General features: G+C 41.7%; 1 protein-coding gene across 1 annotated transcript in view; it reads left to right on the top strand.

Moving 5' to 3' along the window:
- Positions 1 to 20612, top strand: part of LOC141476715 (adenomatous polyposis coli protein-like) — a 112564-nt gene that overhangs the window by 16920 nt on the left and 75032 nt on the right. Inside the window, exon 5 of the mRNA XM_074165519.1 lies at positions 18311 to 18419. Coding sequence (XP_074021620.1) covers positions 18311 to 18419 — 109 coding nt within the window. The remainder of the gene's footprint in view (positions 1 to 18310; positions 18420 to 20612) is intronic.

The raw sequence follows: 20612 nt of genomic DNA, 5'->3' as shown, positions 1-20612 counted from the left end.
CAGCAGGACTTGAGGGTGTTGGTGGATGAGAAGCTCAACATGAGCCAGCAATGTGTGCTTGCAGCCCAGAAAGCCAACCGCATCCTGGGCCGCATCAGAAGAAGTGTGGCCAGCAGGGCAAGGGAGGTGATTCTCCCCCTCTACTCTGCTCTTGTGAGACCCCACCTGGAGTACTGCGTCCAGCTCTGGAGTCCTTAGCACAGGAAGGACATGGACCTGTTGGAACGGGTCCAGTGGAGGGCCATGAAGATGATCAGGGGCTGGAGCACCTCTTCTATGAGGACAGGTTGAGGGAGTTGGGGTTGTTCAGCCTGGAGAAAAGAAGGCTCCAGGGAGACCTTATAGCAGCCTTCCAATATCTGAAGGGAGCCTACAGGAGAGATGAGGAGGGATTCTTTATGAGGGAGTGTAGCGACAGGACAAGGGGTAATGGTTTTAAACTGAAAGAGGGGAGATTTAGAGTAGATCTTAGGAAGAAATTCTTTCCTGTGAGGGTGGTGAGACGCTGGAACAGGTTGCCCAGAGAAGTTGTGGCTGCCCCATCCCTGGAGGTGTTCAAGGCCAGGCTGGATGGGGCTTTGAGCAACCTGGTCTAGTGGGAGGTGTCCGTGCCTATGGCAGAGGGGTTGGAACTTGATGATCTTTAAGGTCCCTTCCAACCCAAACCATTCTATGGTTTTGTTGTTTCTTTTTTTTCTTCTTGGAAGGTGATATGAAGAACATAATCTGTCACACTGACCTTGGTGCCAGGGAAGGTTATGGAGCAGGTCATCTTGAGTGCCATCACATGGCATGTAAAGGATAACCAGGCACAGTCAACATAGATTTATGGAAGGCAGGTCCTACTTGACTAACCTGATCCCTTTCTATGACAAGGTGACCCGCTTAGTGGATGAAGGAAAGGCTGTGGATGTTGTCTACCTAGACTTTAGTGAAGCCTTTGGCACCGCTTCCCACAGCACTCTCCTGGCCAAACTGGCTGCTTATGGCTTGGATGGGTGTATGCTTTGCTGGGTGAAAAACTGGCTGGATGGCTGGGCCCAAAGAGTTGTGGTGAATGGAGTTAAATCCAGTTGGTGGCCGGTCACGAGTGGTGTTCCCCAGGGCTCAGTGCTGGGGCCAGTTCTGTTCAGTATCTTTATCAATGATCTGGACAAGGGGATTGAGTTGCACCCTCAGTAAGATTGCAGATGACACCAAGTTGGGTGTGAGTGTTGATCTGCTTGGGGGTAGGAAGGCTCTATAGAGGGATCTGGACAGGCTGGATTGATGGGCCGAGGCCAGTGGTATGAGGTTCAACAAGGCCAAGTGCTGGGTCCTGCACTTGGGTCACAACAACCCCATGTAACATTACAGACTTGGGGAAGTGTGGCTGGAAAGCTGCCTGGCAGAAAAGGACCTAGGGGTGTTGCTCAGCAGCTGGCTGAATATGAGCCAGCAGTGTGCCCAGGTGGCCAAGAAGGCCAATAGTGTCCTGGTGTGTATCAGAAATAGTGTGGCCAGCAGGAGTAGGGAAGTGATCATTCCCCTGTACTTGGCACTGGTGAGGCTGCAACTCGAGTACGATGTTCAGTTTTGGGGCCCTCAGTACAAAAAAGACATTGAGGTGCTGGAGCATGTTCAGAGAAGGGCAACGAAGCTGGTGAGGGGGTCTGGAGAATAAGTCTTATGAGGCTGAAGGAGCTGGGGTTGTTTAGCCTGGAGAAAAGGAGGCTGGGGGGAGACCCTCTTGCTCTCTACAACTACCTGAAAAGAGGTTGTAATGTCGTGGGTGTTGGTCTCTTCTTCCAGGTAAAAGGTGACAGGACAAGAGGAAACGGCCTCAGGCTGTGCCAGGGTAGGTTTAGGATGGATATTAGGAAAAATTTCTTCACTGAAAGGGTTGTCAAGCATTGGAACAGGCTGCCCAGGTGTGAGAAACTGGTTCTCACACCAGGGAAGTGGTTGAATCGCCATCCCTGGAGGTATTTAAAAGATGGGTATATGTAGTGCTGAGGAATATGATTTAGTGGTAACTTGGTGTGTTAGGTTAACAGTTGGACTCTGTCTTAAAGGCCTCTTCCAACCAAAATGATTTTATGATTCTTTCTAGGGCATCTTGCAAAGTTGTCCCACGATATTGATCAGTTGTGAAGGAAATTAAAGTAATAGACATGCAGCTGTTTCCATTGAAGGCTTCTTTATGTCCTAAAATGAATGTTTGAAATCCCACATGTTTTCAGATGCCTCTCTGCAAGACAGGGGTTTCTAAAGATTTGGGTGTTGAAAACTACTTGATGGATGGGATGTGTGGTGAGTTCAACTTGGCTGGCTGCCAGGTGCTCACCCAGCTGCTATCTCCCTCCCTCTCCTCAACAGGACAGGGGGAGAAAATATGATGAAAAAGTTCATGGGTCAGGATAGCTCACCTATTATTGTCATGGGCAAACCAGATTCAACTTGGGGAAAATAAATTTATTTTACTGCCAATTAATAATAGTCAGGATAGTGACAAATAAAAACAAAACTGAAAACACCTTCCCCCCCTATCCCTCCCTTCTTCCCAGGCTCAACTTCACTCACGACTTCTCTATTTCTTCCTCCCCACTTCAAGTGGCGCAAGGGGATGGGGAATGAGGGTTTTGGTCAGATCATAACACTTTGTCTCTGCTGTTCCTTCTTCCTTATGCTGTTCCTCTCCTCCAGTGTGCAGTCCCTCCCATGGGACACAGTTCTTCATTAACAGCTTCAATGTCGGCCCTTCCTATGGGCTGCAGTTCAAGAACTGCTCCAGCATGGGTCCTTATCCAAGGGATACAGTCCTTCAGGAACAGACTGCTCCAGCATGGGTCCCTTGCAGGGTCACAGATCCTGCCAGAAAACCTGCTCTTGTATGTGTTCCTTTCCACAGGCCACAGTTTCTGCCAGGAGCCTGCCTCCAGTGTGCCCTCTCTATGGGCTGCAGCTTCCTTCAGGGCATATCTACCTGCTGTGGGTTCCTCTATGGGCTGCAGTGTGGATACCTGCTCTTACATGGTCTTCCATGGGCTGCAGGGGACAACCTGCTTCACCATGATCTTCTCCACAGACTGCAGGGGAATCTCTGCTCTGGCACTCGGAGCACCTCCTCCCCCTCCTCCTTCACTGACCTTGGTGTCTGCATAGTTGTTTTTCTCACATTCTCGCTCCTCTCACAGCTGCTGTGCAGCTTTTTTTTTTTTTTACCTATTCTTAAATATGTTGTTACAGAGGCACTACCAGTGTTTCTGTTTGGCTCAGCTTTGACCAGTGGTGGGTCTGTCTGTCTTGGAGCCAGCTGGAGCCATAATACAAAAGCTTGGTGGGTAGCACCTTAGAAACCCCTGCTCTAAAGGGCCTTTCCTGGTGTTTAGTAAAACTTTTGCAATCAAGAGCTGAAAGGAGTACGCTTTTCCTCTAAGATACTATATCTAGGTCTCTTTCTTTCAGTCCTGTCAGTAAAATTGAAACAGTTTTTCATGAGTCTGTTCTGATCCTCATCCAGTAGACGCTCCATGTTTTTCATTTTCCTAGTCAGGTTCACTAATGTTTGCTTCCTCTCATAAAATCTAGGCTCATGAAGGGTTGTACGAGAATACTTTCCCTTAATTTAGGAATCTCTTCCCACTTGCGCATTCCAGTCTTTTAAGAATCTAATGTGTCTGTCATTTGAATTAACGGCTGTCTTCCCTTCCAGTTTTCCATTGAAATGGTCTTTCTTCTTAGTTCCTAGAATATTGGCAAGATTAATGGAACAGAGTTCTCAGTGTATGGTGTTTCATAGGGACAGGACACCTTGGTTCTTATTCAGAGTAAGGATCTTGCAGTAGTCTTTGATGTCCATCTTAACAAAACGGTGCACTTGTTTGTATTCTTTCTAGTGCTGTGTTCTACCACGTGATAGTAAAATCTTTCAAGTGTACTTGAGGCTTTCAGTTAAGTTTTAAATTAACTCTAGGTCACTCAGAACAAGGAGTATTAATTTATAGCAACTGGAGTTCTTCAATGTGATTAGTACATTTTTTATGATCTGTGATCCTTTCCCACTATTGTGGATTCTGAGGTGACAATTTTCTGTATTTTTTTATCAGTGATAATGATAGCTTAAGCAGTAAACTGATCTTTGTTTAAAATAACCCTGGGGAAAAAAAGGGAGAGGGATATTTTAATTTGACATGAGTTCGTTGATCTGGTTATGAAACAAGCAGTGTTACTGTCACAATTGAGGGGGTGAAGATTTGTGCTGCTGAGAACATGATCTGTAGAGACATGATCAGATAACATCTGGCTTTTTTATTAGTGAAATGATTATTAATCAAAACTGCCCTATTCATTACGCTGTTTGAGGGGACATGTAAGAACACTTAGGGCATCAGCATGGACCCTGAATAGCCAAAAGAAGCATAATTTGAGGGTGGGGGACACAGGACAGTGCATCTGGAATCACTAATTTCTGAAAGGAAAAGTAACCACTTATTTTCCCATGCTCTGTGTTTAAATTTGTTGTTTGTGTTTAGTAAGTTTCTGTATTTCTAAACATATATTTAACAAATATTTATGTTCTAGTAGATCTTGTTGTTTGTGTTAAAACAGACTTTCAAAGAACTTCTGGAATTTGAAAATCTCAATATTAAAAGAGTTTGGAAAGAAAACTAACATTTTTCAGAGACCTGAAATGGGAACACTTACACCCAGGAATCTAATATATTGGCATGATACATGCTACTTGTGGGCAAGAGTGTTGGATGAGGACCAAATCATTTATTAACTGTGTGTGAATTTAGCACATTCACTAGATGTTTAGCTTGGCCAAAATGATCTTCTGGGGGGGGGGAAATTAAATGGATTCAGTTACCAGAATAAATGATTAAGTTGTCTGCATATTTCTCTTTTGCTCACTCCCCTCTAGTTCCAAAGTGTTTAAGGGGGGGGGGGGGGGGGGGAGTGTTTAGGGTACTAGTTTAGAATATAATTTCTATTAAATGTACCCTGCTTTCTCTCTGAGTAGTTCCAGATGTATTTGGTTTTACTGGATTACTGAAGCACATAACTAAAATTTTTAAGAGTGTTTTCTGTAGAAGCAGTTAACATTTAACAGCTAAAAGTTTAAAAATTTGCTGTCTCAAACAATGATGATTTTTTTTTTCTATGCAGACAATTCTGTTTAATCTTCCTATTTTATGTATTGCTTGGTTGAAAGAGAATTGTATCTGTTTTTTCTCTGGTGTTGAGCAAAAGCTACTGTTTGAAATATCAGTAGCTTTGAGAGTAATTTTCAGGAATTTGTTACCTTTTCTAGGTTTTGTCATTTTATGGCCTACTGATAGAAGTGAAATTATTAATAATAATTATATTTATGTAATGTAAGTAGAGTAGCATATATTTTGTTACCCTTCTTACTGGGAATAACATTGATATATTGTCATGTCTCACCCAGAAAGGAGAGGGGCTAAGTGACTCAGATTTCCACATCCCCAGCAGCGTGGACTAAGGTATAAGGACCTTGAGATTTGTGTCTCAAACATTTATTAGGTTAGTAACCAGGTCTTAACTAGGTCCATGACAATTAGTTAGGTATATAACAAATTATGGCAAGCGGTAAGGTATGCATTGTGTTAAGTAGCAACAGGTATACAACAAACTATGGCAAGCAGTACTTAATAACAGGTATACAATGAATTACAGCAAGCAGTACGGTATGCCTTGCGTTACTACTTTGAAAGAAAAGAGAAAGAAGAAAGGGGGGGGGGGGGGGGAAAAAGCAGCAAAGGGATAGGGAAGGAGGAGAGATCTAGAGATCACCGGTCCTGGTTCCAGTGCTGCTACAGTCAGCGCGGGTCATAGAAATGCTCTTCAAGGGAAAAATCTTCCCAGGTCATAAATCATCTTCTTCTCCTCTCTTCCCCCTTTTATGGTTGCCCACTCCTAGGGGCAGTTTGGTCTCAAGTTTCTCCCCCTGCCAGGTGACATGTAGCATGATTTGGGTGGGGAGATGAGTCATATGTTTAGCATGATTTTGATAATCTTCACTAGCATATGCAGGGGTGTGAACTTTAATATGCATTTCATGGATAACGAGGCAAGGGTCAACACTGGGCATAGCATCTTTTTTGGAGAAACAGCTTGTCCTTCACGGGAGAAAAAACAGGGCTGTTCTGTTTGTTTAAGACTAGTCATTCAGATGCCAGCTTCCTTTCATACCAGAGATAAGCAGGCATTAGCCTTATCTCAGTTCCTTGAGCAGAAGGCCTGGTACTGTGAGTGTTTGAGACATTAAAAGTCTCTTTGCTGCTTTGTTTATGAGAAATTACAAGTGGTCTATTACACATTTATCCAAAAAATATTTCCAAAAGAAGAAATCACTTTTCTGTGATCCTGCACTCATTCAGCTATACTTACTGTTAGGTGCTTCAAAAAAGCCTCACAAAACCCTACAAAAACCAAGCCACCACCACCACCCCCCCCCACATTGGACAAGTCTTTTTGAAATACTGATCCTGTAAAAAAGCAATTCAAATTGAAAACCTTTTTTCCTCATAAAAGCATTATAATGTTCAAAAAAAACTGACTTCATTTGCCTTGCTGCATTGACACACTCTTGACAGTGTATGGCAGAGAACAGAATGTTCTGATATTGTGAAAATACTGATATAAACAATCTTGGAGTGTAAAAAGATGGAATAACTGTATTAGGTTTTTCCATCAAAATTTTTCTTTGATCGATAACAGCTCTTCTACCTTAAACTCTCTCCTAACCTCAAAATCATGATCAGCAACAGATGGGCATAATCTGTTTCATACCATTATACCATTAGAAAAAGCATTTACAAATAAAAATACTTTTTATAAGGATTGAATTAATTATGCTTTTGCAAATTTAATTTCATACATGGGACAGACCCAGTACATGGACACATGGGGGGGGAAGTGAAGCTGTTAGGAAAATCTCATTCCTGAACGATTGTATCAGTCTTTACAGTATGAAATGGTATGAACTTGCTTAAGATATATAGTTTACATAGTATACTGCATAGTTGTGGTTAAGTCAGCATGACTAAAGGACCCTAGCTCGTTAGGGGCTGTTGTCTTCTTCCTTGCACCTTAAAGAATAACCCTGAACTACTGAGATAATGCCAGCATCCTAGCCCCCGTAACAGGGACAGTATCAAAAGCCTTACTAAAATCCAGAAAAACTACATCCACCACCTTCCCTTCATCCATTAGGTGGGTGACCTTATCGTAGAAGGATATCACATTAGTTAAACAGGACTTTCTCTTTGTGAACCCGTGTTGACTGTACCTGATGACTGTGTTGTCCTTTAAATGCCTTTCAGCAGTACCCAGTATAATATTCTCCGTCACTTTTTCAGGAACTGAGGTTAGACTAACAGGTCTGTAGTTTCCTGGATCTTCTCTCACACCCTTTTTGTAGATTGGAATAACATTGGCTAGCTTCCAGTCAGCAGGGACCTCCCCAGACTTCCAAGACCTTTGACAGATGATCGAGAGGGTTCCTGCTGTAACATCTTGCTCCTTCAGTACTCTGAGATGAATTCCATCAGGACCTATGGACTTAAAAACATTCAGGTGATACAAATGGTCCCTATACAATTTCAGTGTCCACAAATGGAAAGCAAATGTTCCTACAGTTGTAGTCCTCTGACTCAGAGGACCAGGAAGACTAAGGTCTATCAATATTATTAAAGACTGAAGCAAAAAAATAACATTGAATGCCTCTGCTTTTCCTTCATCCCTATTAGTCAGGTGACCATCTTCAATAAGTATTAGTATTAGTCCAATGTTTTCTTTAGACCACCTCTTGCTATTAACGTACTTAAAAGAGCCTTTCTTGTCTGACACAACACTGGCCAGTTTCAACTCTAATTGAGCTTTGGCCTTTTGTGTCGTCTTCCTATGTATATGAACCACAGTTCTGTAATCTTCCTGCGAAGCCTGACCTTGCTTCCAGAAATCACCCAATTTCTTTTTCCTCTTGAGCTCCATGAGGCATTCCCTGTTCAGCTAAGCTGGTCTGCCCTGCTTGCTTGACTTCTGATAAAATGGGATTGCCTGCTCCTGTGCTTCTAAATGTGGTCCTTAAAGGCTGAACAGCACTCGTGGACTCCTAAGCCCTCAAAAGCAGATTCCCGGGGTACTCTGCTAACTAGCTCTCTGAATAGCTTAAAGTTTGCTCTATTGAAATCCAGGGCAGCAACTCTGCTGTCCTTTTTTTCTCATTACACTGAAAACTTAAAACTCGACCATTTCGTGATCACTGTGGCCAAGACAGCCATCTACCATTGCATTTCCTATGAGTCCTCCTCTATTTACAAACAACAAGTCTAGGAGGGCATCTTTCCTAGCTGGCTCAGTTGTAGTTAAGTACTCAGTACTTGTGACAAGAAGTTATCTTCCACAAACTTCAGGATTTTCCCAGACCTGCTCGTCTCGGCAGTATGGTATTCCCAGTTGATGTGTGGGAAGTTGAAATCTTCCATAAGGACAAGGGCTACTGATCCAGAGATTTCTCCTAATTGCCTACAGAATAACTCATCAGTGCTGTCATCCTGGCTGGGCGATTGATAGTAGACAGCCACTACAACATCTCCTTTGCTTTCCATTCCCCTCTAGACCACATTGTCCCTAACTGTAAGGGCTGTACAATCAAACCTCTCCCTTACGTATAGTGCGAAACCTCCACCTTGCCTTCCCTGCCTGTCCCTCCTGGACAGCCTGTAGTCCTCCATCCCAGCACTCCAATTGTGGGACTCATTCCCCCAAGTCTTGCTAACGCCAATGATATCTTAGTTCTCGGAACTAACCAATGCTTCCAGTTCATCCTGTTTGGTTATCATACTGCGTGGTTTGGTGTACAAGCAGTTCAGATACACTCCTGAGACCTCCGTGTTCCCAGGAGCAATGCAAGTGTTCCCACTAGCATTGCCACCCTCAGGCGATACCATTCCAACCTTTGGCTTACCTTTGGCAATCCTGTTGGTATCCCCTTCCCCTGCTGATTCTAGTTTAATACCCTCTTGATCAGTCCCGCCAGGTTAACACACAAAGATGTGTTTTCCCCATCAGGACAGGTGGATCCTGTCAGGCCCCAGCATTCTTTGTGCCTCGAATACTCTTCCATGGTTATAAACACCAAAGTTTTGGTGGAGGCAGCAGTCCTGGAGCCAGGTATTGATATCTTGGGCTCATCTGTTTTTTCCAAGGTCTCTGCTACTGAGAGGATCAAGGAAAACACTATTTGTGCTCCTGAATTTTTTAGTATTCTTCCCAGGGTCTTTTGATTGACCTTAGACTTTTTGTTGCAACATCATTAGTACCCACATAAAAGAGTAGGAGTGGATAGTACTCTGAAGGTTGTACTAAGCTCTTTAGTTGTCTGGTGACATCCCTAATTCTGGCCCCAGGGAGGCAGCAAACTTCCCTGAAAAGAGAGTCTGGTGTGCAAATGGATGCTTCTGTTCCACACGGGAAGGAATTGCTGATGACCCTAACTTGCCGTTATTTCTTCTTGGCGCTGGTCTTAACGCAGGTCTTGTTGTGATGCACTGGCCTATCTGACCTCGGCAAGACTGCTTGCCTAGATTCCTCCTGTCTCATTATGTGCTTCATCTACCATACCCAGGGCCTCATACCTATTCTGTAAGGTTTTCTTAGAGGGTAAGGAGGGGTTTCTCTTACAGGTCCATGCAGTAACATTCTTCCACCTTTCCCCAAACAGATCCTGGACCTGCCTCCGTAGTGAATTGGCTTGCATGCATCAGAGATGGAAGAGCACAGCTCCATTGGTCAATCTCCTTCTCCATCTCTCAAATACTTCTCAGTCTGCCCACCTCCTCCTGCAGCTCGGCCACCGGGCAGAGCAGTTTATCTACCTGGTCACACATCCCACAGGCCTGTTTGCTATCACCCTCCATCTCCAGGAATATCCTTGCACACGCCCCACAGCCGGAAATCTGTGTGGTCACTTGCTTTGACAGGAGCTCTCTCTGCGTGGCTGCATTGGTTCTACCAGGTGCTAGAAGCTCAGGAGAAGCAGAGGAGACAGCTTTTTGTCATGCAGTCACCATACTGCCATGCACCTGCCCACTGGGAAATATATATATATGCTCATCCATTGCAACCAGCTGGGCCTGTTTAAATCTCCTGTGCTGCTGGGTGCAGGCTCCGCCCCTTGCTGGCTCATCCGATCAGTGGGTCCAGAAGCAGAAGCCAGTTGTCTGGTTAACACTAGAAGATCTGCTCACCAACCTGAGCCCACCCAAACAAAACCCCTGCATACTGTGGAAAGAGATGGCGTGCATAGGGAACTGGTTTGGAAAGACAGTGTCGGCTATTCCTTCCTCAGGAAAAGGCAAACCCATTCCTAGGCTTGCTTTCACACAAGGACCTGGGTGTATTTGGTGGGTAATACATTAAGATGGGGAAATCTGGTGTGTACCTTCAAGGAGACTTAACCTTGGGGGAAAATAAGCCATGATGTGAGTTGAATGATATGCCCTTGCTGTACGATGCTCCAGCAGGAGCCACCCAAACCAGTGGAGAATGATCCTCATCAGGAACTGGTGAAGTGCAGCAGTGATCCAACCTGAACTGTACCAAGTCTGGCTGGGATGGAGTTACTTTTTTTTCTTAGCAGCCCATATGGTGCTGTGTTTTAGATTTGTGACCAAAACAACATTGATAACACACCGTTGTTTCAGCTATTCTTGAACAGTGCTTGCACAGCATCAAGGATTTCTCTCTCTTCCCTCCCCTGACAGCAAGTAGGCTGAGGGTGGACAAGAGACTGGTTTCTGCTCCAGCTATTGCTACTGCTTCTGGTTTGTAAGTACCTCTCCAACAAAAATTATAGGGCCAGGACTGGAACCTAGCCAGTTTTCTGTGGGAACAGTCCACGTGCCGTTTACACCTGCTCATTTGGTTTCAGGGCAACAGCAAGTGCCCAGACTGTGGGATGATCTGCAAAGGGTGATACAAAGTATATGTGGCATCTTTCGCATTTATAACCCTACGTGGGCTGACATGCAGCAGCTCTTTGAGACCGTCTTTACTCCTGATGGAAAAAATTAAAATCTGGAAAATAAATCACAGATGGCCTGGGGAAGCACAGGGCAGAACCCCATGGCCACCCAGTGACCCAGGTCGGTCCCCTAAAGATACCAGCTGATAGAGATACGCTGCAGAATTAGAGGGGAATTGTTAAAATCCTTAGAATTGACAGGACGGAAGACTGTAAACTGAGCTAAGGTCCAAGAATGCCAGCAAGGAAATTCTGAATATTTTCCCAATTGGTTAAACAAGTGAGAATGCTTGGAGGGGTCAACCCTGAGAAGGAGGAAATGGTATCTTTAATGGTATCTTTCTTTGTATATCGGTCAGCCCCAGATATTAAGAATTTTTTTTTCTAAACGTGTACCTGGATGGCAGGGCAAAGGATTGGATTAAATAGTCAGCATTGCCATGTTCACGTGTAATGGAAGAGGTGAAAGACAGGTGAAGAAAAAAGAAAACATGAACAGAAAGCTAGTTTATTGGCAGCAACATCGAACAGCAATCCTAGACTAACGGAACGGGGACGTGGATGTCTTCAAGGGAGAAGCAGAGGAGGAAATTTTAGGAGCAATGGGCCTCAAGGAACAGGAGATGGTTGTAATTATTGTGGACAACAAGGTTGTTGGAAATGGGAATGCCCAGTACGACCAAAGAGCTTCCCAAAAGAACCTCTCAATCCTATGGTGCAAAACTAGCCCAGACAGTGCTGAAGAATTGGTTAGTGACAGGAATTTATGCTGCAGCGTAATAGGTAACCGTGTCTTGCATGTGCTACCTTTAGCCTTAATGAATATTTAACAAAGATCTCAACAAACAATAAAACTTTCTCCCTATGAAATACTACTTGAAAGACTGATACAGCTCCCTGGAACTGATGTACCCACTCATGTAATTTTATTTAGCAGGAAATGAAAATGTGACCCAGCATATTTTACAGGTTCATAAATTATTAAAATGCAATCAGGCCTATGCACAGCTAATGCAACTGGTACCTCTAGAAGGGGCTCTGCACCCCTTCAATCTAGGGAATTATATTTGGGTAAATGTACACAAAAGAAAGGATAATTTATCTCCTCAGTGGGAGGGACCATTTTTGGTATCGCTTACCTTCGTCAGCAGTAAAGGTGGAAGAAAAATAGACTTGAATTATCACTCCCAGTGAATTAAGGAATAGGGCTGAGTATGGCTTGAAGGTTTGCTTGACATAACTAAGCTTGAGTATTCTTAGCTTAAGCATGAGTTAGCAAATACTGTGAGTGTTTTGTTTTTTAGGCACGTATGCATGTAGCCGTTGTACAGGTCAGCACAAATGTAACTTTGTAAGAGGAAATTGTCCCTGAGAACAGGATGCTATAGGACAATGTAACCTTGCAGAAAGAACTTATCTCTGAGAACAGTGGGCCCCAAGACCAATGAGACATATAGAACCAGTCACTATGACAATGAATTCTCGGAAATATAATGAATATGTTAATTAGTTCTCAGAAATCGCATAAATATGTATGTATAGCATGTATATATGTTGTTAAACTAACTCTGCCTGGCGCGCGCATTTGGAGGAGCGATCCCCTGTGCGTCCAGTGCTGCAATAAAGAATACCTGCTTAATAGTCATCCCGACTATTGAGTCCTGATTTCGGCCTTTCACGGCATCACCACCTAAAAGTTGCAGCCAGTCTGGAAGTGGAAGCAGGAAACCCTCCTGCCACTAAGGGAACATCCACCATTGCAGAGACTGATTCACCCGCAGCTGGGAACTTGTGCAGAGCCAGCGGGTTGGCTTTGAAATCACTGATCTTGCATAAGAATTTGATAACAGGGAAGTGGAAAGTAATCTGATACTTGTGAATTGCACGTGGACTGAACCATACCCTTACTTAGAATTAGAGTGCAACCAAGGGATAATTACTTTTGCTCTTCGTGTCTGTTTTTCCTGTTAATAGTGATTTGGAAGCCTAGATTTTAATATGATAGCCTTTCTTATAAGCCTGTGGTGGAATATTGATTCATTCTGTAATTCGGCCATAGCAACAGTCCAAACTATAGCAGCAGCAGCAAATAAGCCCGACTGTTGGATATGCATTAAAAGCCTATCCTTTACTGGAAATCAACTCTCCTGGGTTTCTGTCCCACTGAATACTCAATGGTAAAGGATGGGTGTGTAAATTATGAATTTTCACTAAAGAAAGGAAGGATACTGCCCTTCTGCCGAGAAGGGTTTGTCGCTAGTTTGAAAGGAGACCCCTGGGTATGCTTGGAGAGCAAACCTATTGACAAGCATACTCACTTTGTAGGGGCTGGGAACTGGAAATGCCGATATATCTTTAAAATTAATAGAACTAATGGAAATGGACAGTTCAGATCTTGGGACCATATAGATGAAAAGGGGACTCTTATGCCTGGAATGTTTCATAGATTTGTTCCTATGCCTAAAGGCAATCGGTATTCCTCCACAGATTCTTCCAAAACCTTATTATATACTGCATCCACTGAGTGTGGAAGGGAGATTTTCCAGAAGTTCTTACATAAAACCTATTGTAATAAGATATCACGCTGCAGATATGTTCCTGGATGGAGTTTATCAGGTCCTGCAGACTCTGAGACAATGTGGATATTCGCAGATAGATTAACTTGGTATTCTGTAGGAAGCCATAATCAAACTAAAGATGATTATAAAGTTTTGGTTTCCGCTACAGGCCTGTAGGATCCTGATTGCTCTGAGTCCAGGTCCAGGCTTTACTGGTTTACCTAAACAACCAAATCTGGCATATGCTAGCCCTTTTGCAGGAAATAGTTTACATGACTCAGATTTATTTGAAGATTATACTACCCTATTTACACAAATACCAGGATGATATTGGGTATGTGGAGAAAGGGCATTTGAGTATTTACCCTCAACCTGAGCTGAAGAGAGTATTCTAAGTGCATTAATACCATCCACGCAGGTTAGAACCAGTATCTCTTCTGCCTCTGTAGCTCATAACTACTGATATATATGGGAAAAAGTGTTACAACCCTCTGATAGAATGTGGCACTAAGTTCCACCTGTTTGTTAGAGCTTTTATCCCATGGTTAGGGATCATTGAACTAGAAAGAGCTATTGTAAACGTATCAGCAAAAGTAGAAAAAGCTCTTAATGTAACTGCAGATAGTATAGTAGCCTTACAGGAAGAGATTAAATCATTATCTCAAATGGTAATACAGAATTGATTAGCCTTGGACTGCCTATTAGCAGCACAGGACAGAGTATGGGCATTATTGAATAATAGCTGCTGGTTTTATGTAAATCAACACCAGAAAAAATGAAACCGATATAAATAAGATAAAGACTCATTTAAAAATATTACATGAAGTAAGACAGGGATCTCCCATACATCTGTTTGGATGGTAAACCTCTTGACTCCCAGACTTGGGTATAGGACCGTGAACTAAAAGGATTTTGGTGGTTTTATTCACTGTCTTATTTTGCTTTGTAATTATATATGTGTGTTTGCAGTGTTGTATTACCTTATGTACTTAACTTACTGCTAAAATAATGAATGGTATAGTGTGACTCTGACGGTCAAAAGAAAAGGAGGGACTGTTAGGAAAAATCTCATTTCCTAATTATTGTGCCAATTAGTCTTTATAGTATGAAATTGTATGAACTGTCTTGAGATATATAGTTTACATTGAATACTGCGTAGTTGTGGTTAAGTCAGCATGACTAAAGGACCCTAGCTTGTTGCAAGGAGGAGGATGACAGTGCCCACTCTGAAGAATAAAGGATACCCCTGGACAACCAAGATAATGCCAGCATCCTAGCCCCTCCAACAACTCTGTGAAGCCCTCCCATTATCTGACATCATAGATAAGTAATTGTAGCAAGACTGACTCCAGGGATGTCTAGATCAAGAAAGAAGCAGATGGATGATGATGCCACAGAATTATAGTTGCTTTGCAAAACATTAGTATGTGTGTGTTAAGTAGTGATTGGTCAAATCATGTTGTACCTGAACGCTTGAAAGGTATAAGAACCATGTGTAAAACCACATTCAGGGTGCCCCAATTTGAATGGGGCACCTCAGGCACATGAATAAAAGAATTAATCTTGTAATTCTATATTTATGCTAAGTGATATGGTTTAGTGATGGTTTTTGTCAGTGTTAGGTTGATGGTTGGACTAGATCTGAAAGGTCCCTTCCAACCTAGGCAATTCTATGATTCTATGACTTTGCGTCCTAGCCTCTCTGCTCAGTAGTCACAGGCTGTGAGAACCCGACAGAACCCTAACACAGGCCAGTTGTGAAATTTTCATGACACTGTGCAGAGTGCCTGCATGTACAGAAATCAGGCAGCCACGGTATGCGTCGGAGGTTTGGGAAGTTGGGAGACAAAAACAGAGACTCTCTCACAGACTTTCCCTGAGCAGAATCTATTAGCATTTCGTTCAGTCTGACTAATGTGTCCCAACAACAGGGTTACAGCCGTTGACTCGGGGAATTCCTGCCCAGAACCATCCTTGTGACTGAGGAATTCCAGCTATCCTGTAATTCTGCTATAGTTACCTGCAACAGTAGGGTAGTTGTTGTTTGGTTCTTTTCACTGATTTTTGATTGTAAACCCATCTGGTATAACAGCTGTCCAAGTAAATTACTTAATGTATGATCTTGACATTCTTTATTTAAAAAACAAACAAAACAAAACAACTCCACGGTTCTGTTTCAACATGGCTGTTGAACCAAATCTCAAAAGTTCTGTTACTCTATTTGTGTTTAAAAATATTCAGCACTCTTAGGTTTGTGTAGTTTTTCAGTCTTTTGCAGGTAAAGTGAGGGAGAACAGCTTGACAACTGAATTGTTAGTATAAAACTATGGTTTTCCTTAACCTCTTTCATAGGTAATGTAGCTGTCATTAAGAATGTGATTCAGTAGAATAGGTAATGCCAGTTACTTCTTTATACATCTGAATTTTTACAAGAATTCTATTTTTTCCTTTTCAAGATGTATCGAATCCTGTCAGTGTTATTCTCAGTTCTGTCCATGTGTCCTTGAAAAAAAATAGGGCTATTAGTTTAGCAGTAAGTAATATAAACTAGATCCTGGAAATTTTAATTTTCCATTTTAACAACGTTCGGGTTACTTGCTTCGGGTATGGAATATTAACCTTAAGTCATTTAAAACTAATTTGAAATATTTTAAAAGCAGGAACTAAGATACTTTAAAATATGCATTTTAAAGTTCTTTATCCTACATTAAATTCTTTCATGTGAAGGCTTGATTATCTTCTTTCCAAATCATGATTGAGATGCATTAAGAAAGTAGTCGAGGGGAATTTTTATTTTTTTTGTATGTTGGTTTTGTTCCTTAACAAAATATTTATAGTATTATCCCTGAGTTGTTTGTGTGTTTTACAAAGGTTCACATGGCTCTTGCTCAGAAATAGTACAACCTGAGTTTAGAGAGAGAAGGATGTAGAAATTAAGGGATGGGAAATAATACTGGGCAAACTTGTATGCAGCTTTCTGTCCTCTAGGTTAGCGTTTGAGTTCAGTCTTAAGCATTATCAGTCCAGCTTTGTTTATGAATGCTATACTTATTTCATTTTTAAGTACCTCTATCTTTATATTGACTGTAAACTAATATGATTTTAACATTTCCTTTTATGTTAATGAGCAATATTAAAATGTCAGAAGGAAGAAGAGTGCTTGCAGAAAGCACTTACAAGAAACTAATAAACTTTTATTTAAGAAAAAAAAAAAGTGGGTTGTCTGTATACCCCTACTAGCAGGATTTGGGCTGTAAAATTTTAAAATGTATTTTTAAAAAGTGTAATAACAGTAAACAATATGTAACTATATTGATAAATTTTGCAGCTATTTAAATGTAGTTTACAAAGGATTCATAAAATAGTATGTAAAACTTTTAATATTTTTTTCAGAATTTGCTCATAAATGTTTTTAGTTCCTTATATTGGTATTCTGATATCTTTATAATTCTAAATGTGTATCATAAGCATATTGCAGACCTCAGTAGTTATAGCTACTCCTGTTATCTGACATCATAGATACGTAATGCCCCCTCTTCCTCCTCCTTTCTCTCAGCTTTCATTGCTGAGCAGATGCCATATGGCGAGTTTGGGTCAGCTGTCCTGTTTATGTCCCCTCCCAAGATCTTGCCCACTACTGGTGAGGGGGGGGATGTTGGAGAGACAGCCTTGCAGTAGCCAAAACATTGGTGTGTTATCAACACCTTTCTAGCTACCAATACAAAGCACAGCACTATGAGAGCTGCTATGGGGAAAATTAACTCCATCTCAGCCAGACCCAATACAAACATCTATGGAAGTAGATGGCAATATATAATTCAAATTGTCACTCTACTACTGTGGGGGAATATTTTTTTAAAGCCAGCATGCAATTGATAATTTCATTTACACACAATTACGTTCTGAATTATACTTCCAAATGTGTGTAACATGATTTGCATACAGAATTATACATATACTTTATACATAAAGAATTTACAGGTAAGGATGCAAATTACGTTTTCCTGAAATATCTCATTTTCAAAGATTATTTCTTGATACATGCTTTCTGGTCAAAAAGACAAGAAGTTATAACTACTCAGGTCTGCAATATGCTTATGATACCTATTTATAATGTGTTAAGCACTATAAATGTATCCTGTATATAACATATGATGTAAAAGTACTCTTTGAAAGTGTTTTTAAAAATCGTGGTTTTGTGTGCTTTAGCATTGTTTCATCATGGATGACAGAGTGAGGATGTACTACAAAGGCAGAAGAAATAATTGAATTTAGTAATGGGATTCTGAGCTGTGTACGTTTCTACAATATCCAAGCTTTTTCTTAAATAGCAGTTGTAGTTTGCTGCATTGTATAAAGCATATTGTCATAAAGAAGCAGGATGCAAGTTAGCAAGTGACTAATAACTGCTTAGATTTCACAAAATGCTTCTCAGCTTTAGATTTCAAACTGATTTTATAAAGAACAACAGGTATTCTTTCTTTTACAGATGTGGATCTAATATACAAGAAGTTAAAGTGACTTGCTTAGCACAGTATAGTTGGATAATTTGATTAGATAGGGCCAGGGAACAGAACCCACCTTCTCAACTTCTTGTTAGTGCTGTCTTCATTAAACCTCATTTCACCTTTTATATAGGTATCAATACTTATCGCTTTACTTGTATTTGATAATGAAGACTTATTAGTGAGACATTTCTGGCTTTTGTTTTTGATAGATCTCTGTTGCTTGCGGAGATTGAGAAGGAAGAGAAAGAAAAGGACTGGTATTATGCTCAGCTTCAGGACCTTACTAAAAGGATTGATAGTATCCCCCTTACTGAAAATGTAAGTAACTACAGCATGCTCATTTATGTCTCTGGTGCTGTGATCTCTCTTTAGATGCTGTGTATATTTTATGAATGTAGGGATATTCTCTACTGTTGTTTTCATTTAAAGCATTTTTTTGTTTCACTATGCAAATAATGTATTTTTTCCTTTGCAATTCCCTGGTTTTCAGAGGTTATTTTACCTGTTAAAAGTCGTACCCATCAGTATGAATGTCAGCGCTAGAGAGGAGCACTGAAAAGTCATTATAACAAATGAGTTATATGTCAGTAGGTTTCTTATTTAACTGTATCCCCCAAAGGCCTTTTTTTCTATCAGTTTTGTTATTTTATGAATTCTTTTAATTTTGAGAGCAATATTAGCCTAAGAGACCATTTACACAGGAGCTCTTAATTCAGAACAGTGAGTAAAATGGTGCTATAGCTTATGCAGATCACAGAATCACAAAATCACAGAATGATAGGGGGTTGGAAGGGACCTTCAGAGATCATCTAGTCCAACCCCCCTGCCAAAGCAGGTCCACCTAGAGCAGGTTGCACAGGAACATGTCCATGCGGGTTTTGAATGTCTCCAGAGACGGAGACTCCACCACCTCTCTGGGCAGCCTGTTCCAGTGCTCTGGCACCCTCAAAGTAAAGAAGTTACTCCTCATGTTTAGATGGAACTTCTTATGGAACTCCAGATGCAGCCTCACCAGTGCAGAGTAGAGGGGGAGGATAACCTCCCTCGACCTGCTGGCCACAGTCTTCTTGATGCACCCCAGGATGCCATTAGCCTTCTTGGCTACAAGGGCACATGGCTGGCTCATGGTCATCCTGTTGTCCACCAGGACTCCCAGGTCTTTCTCCTCAGAGCTTCTCTCCAGCAGGTCAGCCCCCAACCTGTACTGGTGCATGGGGTTATTCCTCCCCAGGTGCAGCACCCTACACTTGCCCTTGTTGAATTTCATCAGGTTCCTCTCTGCCCAACTCTCCAGCCTGTCCAGGTCTCACTGTATGGCGGCACAGCCTTCTGATGTGTTGGTCATCCCTCCCAGTCTTGTGTCATCAGCAAACTTGCCGATGAGGGTACATTCCATCCCTTCATCCAGGTCACTGATGAATATATTGAAGAGGACTGGACCCAGTACTGACCCCTGGGGAACACCACTTGTTATGGCCCTCCAACTAGATTGTGTGCCACTAATCTCGACCCTCTGAGCTCTGTCTTTCAGCCAGTTTTCAGTCCACCTTACTGTCCATTCATCTAACCCAACCTTCCTAAGCTTACCTATGAGGATGCTGTGGGAGACTGTGTCAAAAGCCTTCCTGAAGTCAAGGTAGACAACATCAGCAAGGCTTTTGACATATTGATATTAATGCCCCTGCAAACTTTTACCTTGGCGTCTCCAAACTATAGTCAAATCACTGCTTTCTGGGAATAATGAAGATCTCTAATATCCCAGATAATAAAGGTTTTCCTGCTGTCAGACCTCAGCAGCTTTGGATATATCTGCAGTGCATTCTTTAGTACATACAGTTATGGGAAGACTTGGTTGCCCATCTTTACAGAGCCATATCTGTTCAGGAATCAGTTTAGCTGTATTTATGCCGTACTGTCAGAACTAGTCATCTTCCTGGAAGTAGGAACAGAATATGAAAACACTTTAGTGACTGGGGTGAAACAGCTGGACTTTAGCAAATCTAATATTGAGTCACAGCAAAGTTAATCAGAAAACCAGGGACAAGGGGAGAAAGAAGGAAAAAGGATCTTGAGGAAATGTAATCCATTTCCCAAAGGCAGTTGGCTGTATCTGTGTCACTCTAAATGTGTCATAGGTTTTAAGATTGTTTCCTCAACTTCATAGGTAATCAATTAAATTAGCTCTTCGTATTATTAGAATGTTTTACTTAACATCTATACCAAATTTCTTTTGTGGCAATTTATGTCCATCAGTACTTATTCCATCCACAGTGGAAGGATAGATCCCATTATTTTTTAGCACTGTTTTACATATTTGTAGACTGTTATATCTCTTGTTGGCTTTCTGAATTGACCTTGGTGAAGTCTTCTGGGAGACCTGCTGTTGGTGACTTGTTTATCTGCAAACTGAATAATTGTCAAAAAACAAGTTGACTTGTAGCAATAATGAAAAAATATATCAGCCTTAATTGAATTTTCTACGAATAAATAAAACTTTTAAACTTTATCATA

The sequence above is a fragment of the Numenius arquata genome, chromosome W, assembly GCF_964106895.1.
Source record: "Numenius arquata chromosome W, bNumArq3.hap1.1, whole genome shotgun sequence".
NCBI lineage: Eukaryota > Metazoa > Chordata > Aves > Charadriiformes > Scolopacidae > Numenius > Numenius arquata.
The sequence above is the reverse complement of the archived record's forward strand: the minus strand, read 5'-3'. Positions and strand labels throughout refer to the sequence as shown.